Below are 7574 nucleotides of genomic sequence, written 5' to 3' on the forward strand. Positions count from 1 at the left end.
ATTTTGACCCCCGTCCACCTCCCGTGATACAAACACTGTAAAATCCTCTTCAAGTTTTATGTGATACCTTAGCAACCCACGGCCCCCACTTACACTTCTGTTATACGCACAATCCTTTCCAAACAAAGCAACCAGTTCACTCTGTCCTAATATCTTTCTTGCAACTCCCCCTCTGTGCTCAAACACGTCCTGAAACAAAATCTGGAACTAGAGGCAGTGAGCTGAGCCAGCCTGCACTGACTTTCGGATACACATGCAGTAAAATAACTTGTGTCCCCAGAATGAACTTTCAGATACGATCCCCTCCTTAACCTCCTACACCTACGCATGATTGGGCATGCGTATGATTAAAATCAAATGCATTATGGGGAAAGTCATACATAATGAATGTATAACCAAAGCCTGTGAATGAGCTGATCAGAGTAAAAGACCCTGTTGTCCCTGGCAACCACTCCTCCTCCTCCAGGAGCCATAGAGGAACTAAAGTTTATTTTTAAAAGTTTTCACTTCAGCTAGTAAAAAGATAATTGATGACATTTTGTAAGGGGAAACACGTTAAGGGACCCCGGGCTTTTGCACAAACCTCCCTGAGGGCCTGCCCCTACCTTGCTGCATAAAGTCTCCACACCTTCCTTTTACTCAGAAAACCCCTTGCTAATTTGCATTATTTTTTTTTCAAAAAATTTGAATTCTTTGAACAAGTAACTGATCCAGACAGGACCATCAGCCAACACTCAGGTGTGAGGTCGCACTGCATGATGGGTTTTACTAGGAATGAAGATCTATGCTAGGCCAGGCGGTGGTGGCGCACACCTTTAATCCCAGCACTCGGGAGGCAGAGGCAGGCAGATCTCTGTGAGTTCGAGGCCAGCCTGGTCTACAAGAGCTAGTTCCAGGACAGTAACCAAAAAGCTACGGAGAAACCCTGTCTCGAAAATAAAAAAAAAAAATAAAAAAATAAAAAAAAAAAGATCTATGCTATAACAAAGATGAGGGAGTCTAAAGACATGGCTAAGATCTAAAAATAGTGTAACTTTGAGTTAACTAAAGCAGATTGTCTTAGGCAGGCGTTTTTAAAGAAACATCTCCCTTCATGAAGGGATGAGTTTTAAGTTTAAATTCTGGCTAATGGAAACCTACAGCCGCCAATGTAATAAGCCAATCAAACCAGATCAATAAATCCAGGTTTATTCTGAGCACAGCATTCCTGAGTGGCCCCAGGGGAAGTTGAGGAGACCAATGTGTTTGTTCTCTGGAGGGGGGGGGCAGTTTAAATCCCTGTGGGAGTGGTCTTGAGCATCTCTGGGGAAGGAGGAGCTTGGAATGGAGCCTCCACCTGAACATTCCAAACTCTTTGGATATATGGATGCCAGGGGCTGGAGTGAAGCCTTCACCCAAGCAATGAGTTCAAGGCCGCTAAAAGGCTGTGGAGGGAGCCATGGGCAGGGAACTGAAATCATCTCTGGATGCTGAGAGCATCCCACCCGCTCTCCAGTCCAACAGCCACAACCCCTTCAACTACTGCCACAGTTGGGTCAGGGCCCACTGTTAAAGCCTTAGTTCTTCATCAGGATGCAGTTTGGGAAGGCACTTGCTACCTTTGGGAAGTGGGGCCTACTAGGAGAAAGTTGAGCTACCATGAATTTCCACTGAAGAGGATGATGGACTCTAGTCTCTTTCTCCTATTGCTTTCTCTTTTTCTTCCTGGCCACCATGAGGTGAGGTGGTTGCTTCTCCACTATGACACGTACGCCACCACGATGCTGCTGCCAAGCACAAAGACCCAAAGTCATTTCAATCTAATGAGTCTGATCAATCATGAGTGAAGCCTTGCTAATGGAGTCAAAAGATGATTATCTGACAGAATCTCGGGTCTTCCAGAGGGCTTGGTAAATTTAGCCCAGTGAGAACCTTTGGGCCGAGAGCCCAGATCAGCCAGTTCTAAACTTTTAGACGCTAGGAGATAATAATAAATAAATGTTGCAAACCACTAAGTTCTAGCAACTGTTGCTTGCTGTGGTCCCTCTGCAACCTGGGTCCAGGTCCTGAGATGGGAAAAGGGTGTCAGCAGAAGAAATGAATGGTATGACCACCAGACGAGTCTCACACAAGTGGCTGACCTGGAAAAACTCCAGCCATCTTTATTTATACACCAAACATACAAGAATGTTTTCCCATGCTAACAAACATGTTTTTCCCATCCTCCAATGTTAGCCTCTGGCAAAAACAAGTATGTTAAATATGTTTTTTTCTCAACTTTAACATCAAAACATCTTTAAATCAAAACAACACTTGTTATTTTGCTGGCTTGTCCAAATCAAGCCAGGTACACTCTGTCTTTACAAAACTAAAAGGTGATTGACATAGGCAAGCATTTTCAAGAACAACAGTCTCATTCAAAACATATTTACAGAAATAGGGGTGATCTGCCTCTGATCTGTCAGCACTGAGTTAGCACAGCTCCCGGGTCTGGAGTGACAGCCGGCATCCTCAGACAAGGAGCCTGAGAGGCTTCAGCTCCCAAAGATTTTTGGGGAAAATATTGAGAAAAAAATGGGATTTTCAGGAGTGATCACATCTGTCTGATGTATGATTCACAAAATGACACTAAAACCACCAAGATACTCCTCAATATTACCAGAGAATAGAACATGCAGGCGGGTGGTTCCAGCAGTTGTCTGCACTGTCCTGACGCCCACTGTTCCTTGCCGAGTGAGACAGTCCCGCTGGGCTTTACCTCATCTGGAGACCCGCTGGACAAGTACTCTTATATTGGTCCAAAACCAGGCCGCAGGGCTCCCAACAGTTGCTCAACGACTGAAGACTCATCCTTGAGGGAATCTGTGCTTGAAGGGAGTTACCGTGGAAGCAGAGCTCCAAGCATGTCTGTGAGGGCCTTTCTACATCAGGGTCACAGATGTGGGAAGACCCACCCTGAATGTAGGCAGCACCAGTCAACGAACTGGGGTCCTGGATTGATTTAAAAGGAGAGTCCCGCACCCACATTCTGCTTCCTGGATGTGGATGCAGTGTGAAAGCTGCCTCAAGCTCTGGGCATCATGCCATCCTCACCGTGAGAGACTGTATCCTCGCCAACTGCGAGCCAACATCACTCCTTCCTTCCTTAAGTTGCTTTTGTCGAGCGTTTTGTTTCCACAGTGAGGCTGACACAGAGGGCAAGTAGGAGGGCCGCAAAGGCCAACATGAAAGATGAGGCAGTTGTCAATCTGATTTGAACTTCAGCAGAGAACTCTTAGGAGACAGCACTCAGAATGAGAGGCATGACATCAGAATTGGAGAGTTTCGGTTTTGAGTGGGCCTCTCAGACTTTACGTTGGAAACACCATCCTCATGTCCACATTAACACATGAATCGTCAGAGAAGCCTCCCTGCCAAACACCAGTGACCCATTCTGAGGCCAGAGGCTAATTTAAGGCTCACGTGGTGTGTGCAGGGATGGATCTCAGTTTGGAAACCACCCACTGAGGTTCACGTTCTTGTGTCCTGGGGCCAAGGACTACACCAGGAACATGTGATAAAACAGAATTCGAGGCGATTGATTAAGAAAGGAAAGCACTCGTGAGGATGTGAGTGGCTAGTGGGTTGGGTAGGAGGCATGCTCAAAAAGCACTGGGTTACGGCGCTAATAACCTTCTAGGTCACTTAGGTATCGCCCTCTCGTTTCCGTAGCATGGGTTTTTCTCAAGCGTGTTACTTGTAGCTCGGTGAGAAAGGGTTTCTGGTATGTTTGAGGCTACAGGCCTATCAGGCGACGCTTGCCTGCAGCCTCCTCTTTCTTACAGCTGCTGTAGAGCAGATGACAAAGACGCTTCCGAGAGCCTTCCCATGAGTATATAAACACACTCTTCAGTGTCCAGACCCCAGATGACAGGAGCCATCTTCACTTGCCCAAGGAAGTTGCCAGATCAGGGTTGCCAGAAAACCAGTGCAAGGGGTGGGAGACATGGGAGGCACACAATGCTTCCGGTATAGTGCCTGTACCTCATCGACATGCGGCCCTCCTCTTTACTTCCCTTGCATTTCCATAGTCATAGATTTGTATCCCAGGATTCCCTCTCCTTGTGCTGTTAAACGTCCCCCTTCCTCTGAGACACTTTACCTCCTGGGCCTGAGACTGGCCATGCTGCCGTTTGTCTGCATGGCAATGCCATTAATAACTCTTTTAATAAAGTTTTTACCCAAATTGACAATATGTCTCAGTGTTCCTTCCCCCAACTCAGCTCAGACTTTTCACTGCCGAGTGGTTTCATTCATATGTTGATGTTTTTATTTATTTATTTAAGAAAACAAACAATATTTTTTTCATTTTACATGCCAATCCCAGTTCTCACTTCCTCCCCTCCTCCCCTTTCCTCCATAACCCCCCATACCCAACCCCCATCCCTCCTCAGAGAGAGTAAGGCACATTGCTTTGGAGGAAGGTCCAAAGTCCTCCCTACCGTATCTAGGCTGGGAAAGAATGGGTTCCATAAAGCCAGTACAAGCAGTAGGGATAAACCTGGTGCCACTGCCAGTGGCCCTGCAGTCAGCCCCAGCCATACAACTGTCACCCACATTCAGAGGGACTAGTTTGGACCTATGCTGGTTCCTTCCTGTCTGGCTGGAGTTGGTGAGCTCCCATTAGCTCAGGTAAACTGTTTCCATGGGTGTCCCCATCATGGTCTTGACCACTTTGCTCATACTCTCATTCCTCCCACTCTTCAACTGGACTTTGGGAGCTCAGCCCAGGGCTCCAATGTGGGTCTCCACCTCTGTTTCCATCAACTGCTGTCGATGTAACGTTGACGCTGACGTAACATCACTTCTCCAGTCTCTGCTCTCCCTCCCTCATGACTCATGCCTCTGCCTGAGTTTATGTCTGCTGACCCGTCAAGTCCATGGAATTTGCCTTTGTTCTGCTGTTCCCAGGGCAACCGTGTTCCATGTGAGACTGTGAATACATGGGGTAGACTCCAGAAGATGTTGCCTGTCTTGCTGATCTGCCTCCTACCAGTGGCCGATGGGAAGAACTGCCTCCAGTGCTGGCCAGAGCTGCCCGCCCTGCTGGACTATGACCTGCAGGTGCTGTGGGGAAGCCCAGGGCCGCCCACGGAGCTCTCACAGAGCCTACACTCCTTTTTCCTGGAGGAGAACGCCTTACTCATGCCCTGGTATCTTGGTGAGGCACAGCTTGGCAGGGATGGGAGCACCCTCTCCCCTGACCTGATCCTGTCCCCAATGTCCTGCTGTCCCATGTCCCATTCTCAGCTCGAGACCATTTGGAAGAGGAAACAGCTATATTCTTCACCCACATAGACAACGCCATTAAGAAGCTGAGGGATGGTGAGGAGAACAATGCCCAGGACCCCAGGGATTGAAGTGGATTACAAGGACCTAAACAGCGTTCCCTGGAGGATACTTTGGTAGTGGGCAGGGAAGCGTCCTTGAAGAGCACACTGTGTCACTGTGCATTCTATGGTGATACTGTCCTATAATTCTAGTATTTATGAGGTGAAGGCAAGAGGACCACAAATTCAAGATCATCCTCAGCTACATAGTGATCAGTCTGGGATACAGGAGACCAAGTCTGGGGGTCAGGGGAGACTGGGAAGATGGTTCAGTAGATAAATCGCTAACCACACAACATGAGGGCTGGAGTTCAGATCCCCAGAGCCCAGCCTGGTAAAGCTAGGCATGGTAGCACATGTCTGTAATCCAGTGCTCTTAAAGGGAGGTAGGAGGTGGAGACAAAAGATTCCCTAGAAGCTTCTGGGTCAGCTAGCTGCGTATACACCGCAGCAAACAGTGAGAAGCCCTGCCTCAAGAAATAAGATGGAAGTGAGAACTGTCATCCAAGGCTTCCTCTGGCATCCCTGTGAATGCTGTGACATGCACTCGGAGGAACACACAGACTATGCCTCTGTCCATCCATTCATCCATCATCTATCTATCCATCTTATCCATTTTTCCATCTAGTAATCTCTATCTCTATCCCCCCCACACACACATACACATGCACATTTTAAAAATAAAGCTAGAGAGAAGGCTCAATCATTTGCCTTTTAGGCATGAAGACCTGAGTTTAATTCCCAGAACCCACATTAACAAAAATGTATAGGGGTTGTGCCTATCACCCCAGTGCTGAGGAAGCAGAGTCACGGGCATCCCTGGGGCTCACTTGACAGCTAGAATAGAATCCCAGGCCAGTAAGACACCCTGTTTCAAAACTAAGGTGGGTGATTCCTGAGGAATAACACCCAGGGTTGATTTCCAGGTCCCACACTCATGTATGTGCGCAGCCGTACATGTGTAGACATGTACACAAAAGACATATTTTCTATCAGTGAGTTTTATTCCCTTCTGCTACACCCAGATAAGCCAGCACTCCTGGAAGAGCTTCGTGTTCAGAAGGGTCTTCTGGCTGAGAGGCTAAAGGAGAGGTCCATGGAGCTGAAGCAGAGGGGTAAGAGGCAGGGTTGTCCCTATCCTCTCCCCAACCCATCACCCTTTGCCCATGAACTGTAGAAGCCAAAGGGCAGTCCCCTCCTAAGGTCTCCCCAGGAGCTCTGTCCTACCCGCAGGTTCGGTTCTTTCCATGAGTCCCCTAGTCCCATGCCCTGCTCCCACTCCCCACTGCTCCCAGCTCTGTCTGCCTCTCTAGTGCCTCAGTTTCTCCACCATCTCACTTTCCTGGGCAGCCTGCAATGATTCCTGTGGTGAGTATGCCCAGAGCTGAGTTGGAGGGAGGGATGAGAGTCCCTGCCATATCTGAGGCTCTTGTCCATCACTCTCACAGACATGCGTACCCCAACGGAAGTCACAATATGTGCTGACTGCCGGACACACGTCCTGTTCTGCAACGACCCCACCTTCTGCAAAGGTCAGTGGCCTCGGTCCCACTCATGGGATTTCACTCCACTCTCCCTCCCTTCCCCAGACCCTCCACCCTGCATTTCCCATCTCTCTTCATCATTCTTTTGTTTTCCCTTCAGTGGCTGGTTTCTTGTTGTTTTTATTGAGCTATATAATTTTCTCCACTCCTCTCCCTTCCTCCCCCTCCCCTTCTACCCTCTCCCATGATCCCCAAGTTCCCAATTTACTCAAGAGAGCTTGTCTTTTTCTCTTTCCTATTTAGATCCATGTATGTCTCTCTTAGGGTCCTCTTTGTTGTCTAGGTTCTCTGGGGTTGTGAATAGTAGGCTGTTTTTTTTTTTCTATATGTCTAAAAGCCACTTATGAGTGAGTACATATTAGATTTGTCTTTCTGAGTCTGGGTTACCTCATCTTAGCTCCATCCATTTGCCTGCAAATTTCAAGATGTCATTATTTTTTCTGCTGTGTAGTACTCCGTTGTGTAAATGACCACATTTTCCTTATCCATTCCATCATTCTTCTCTATTCTAACTAGAATGATCCTGAATTTCCTTTTCCTGTTGGGTAAAACACAAGAGAATCTTTGAGGTTTTTAATGTCCCTTGGCCTGGCTCTAGAGCCTGAGAGCCACTGCTTCTGGGTCCCCAGATTCACCACACCTGGAACAGTCCCAACCCAACCCTACATCAGTGCCCTTCTTA

General features: G+C 47.8%; 1 protein-coding gene across 1 annotated transcript; it reads left to right on the top strand.

The window, feature by feature from the left end:
* Positions 1-4559: 4559 nt before the first annotated feature.
* On the top strand, positions 4560-6907 carry Tex51 (testis expressed 51). Its single transcript, XM_050134950.1, has 3 exons — positions 4560-5179; positions 5269-5343; positions 6374-6907. The coding sequence occupies exons 1-3, from the start codon at positions 4858-4860 to the stop codon at positions 6523-6525; spliced, it is 549 nt and encodes a 182-aa protein (XP_049990907.1). The 5' UTR covers positions 4560-4857; the 3' UTR covers positions 6526-6907.
* The last annotated feature ends 667 nt before the right edge of the window (positions 6908-7574 follow it).

This window comes from Alexandromys fortis, unplaced genomic scaffold (genome assembly GCF_014885135.2).
Source record: "Alexandromys fortis isolate MF-2015 unplaced genomic scaffold, M_Fortis_MF-2015_v1.1 scaffold_25, whole genome shotgun sequence".
NCBI classification, from domain to species: domain Eukaryota; kingdom Metazoa; phylum Chordata; class Mammalia; order Rodentia; family Cricetidae; genus Alexandromys; species Alexandromys fortis.

Coding starts and splice junctions, on each gene's coding strand:
- Tex51 (XM_050134950.1), top strand. CDS start 4,858: ATGCCTCTGCCTGAGTTTATGTCTGCTGACCCGTCAAGTCCATGGAAT. Junction 5,180..5,268: donor ACTCATGCCCTGGTATCTTG/GTGAGGCACAGC, acceptor TCCCATTCTCAG/CTCGAGACCATTTGGAAGAG. Junction 5,344..6,373: donor CATTAAGAAGCTGAGGGATG/GTGAGGAGAACA, acceptor TGCTACACCCAG/ATAAGCCAGCACTCCTGGAA.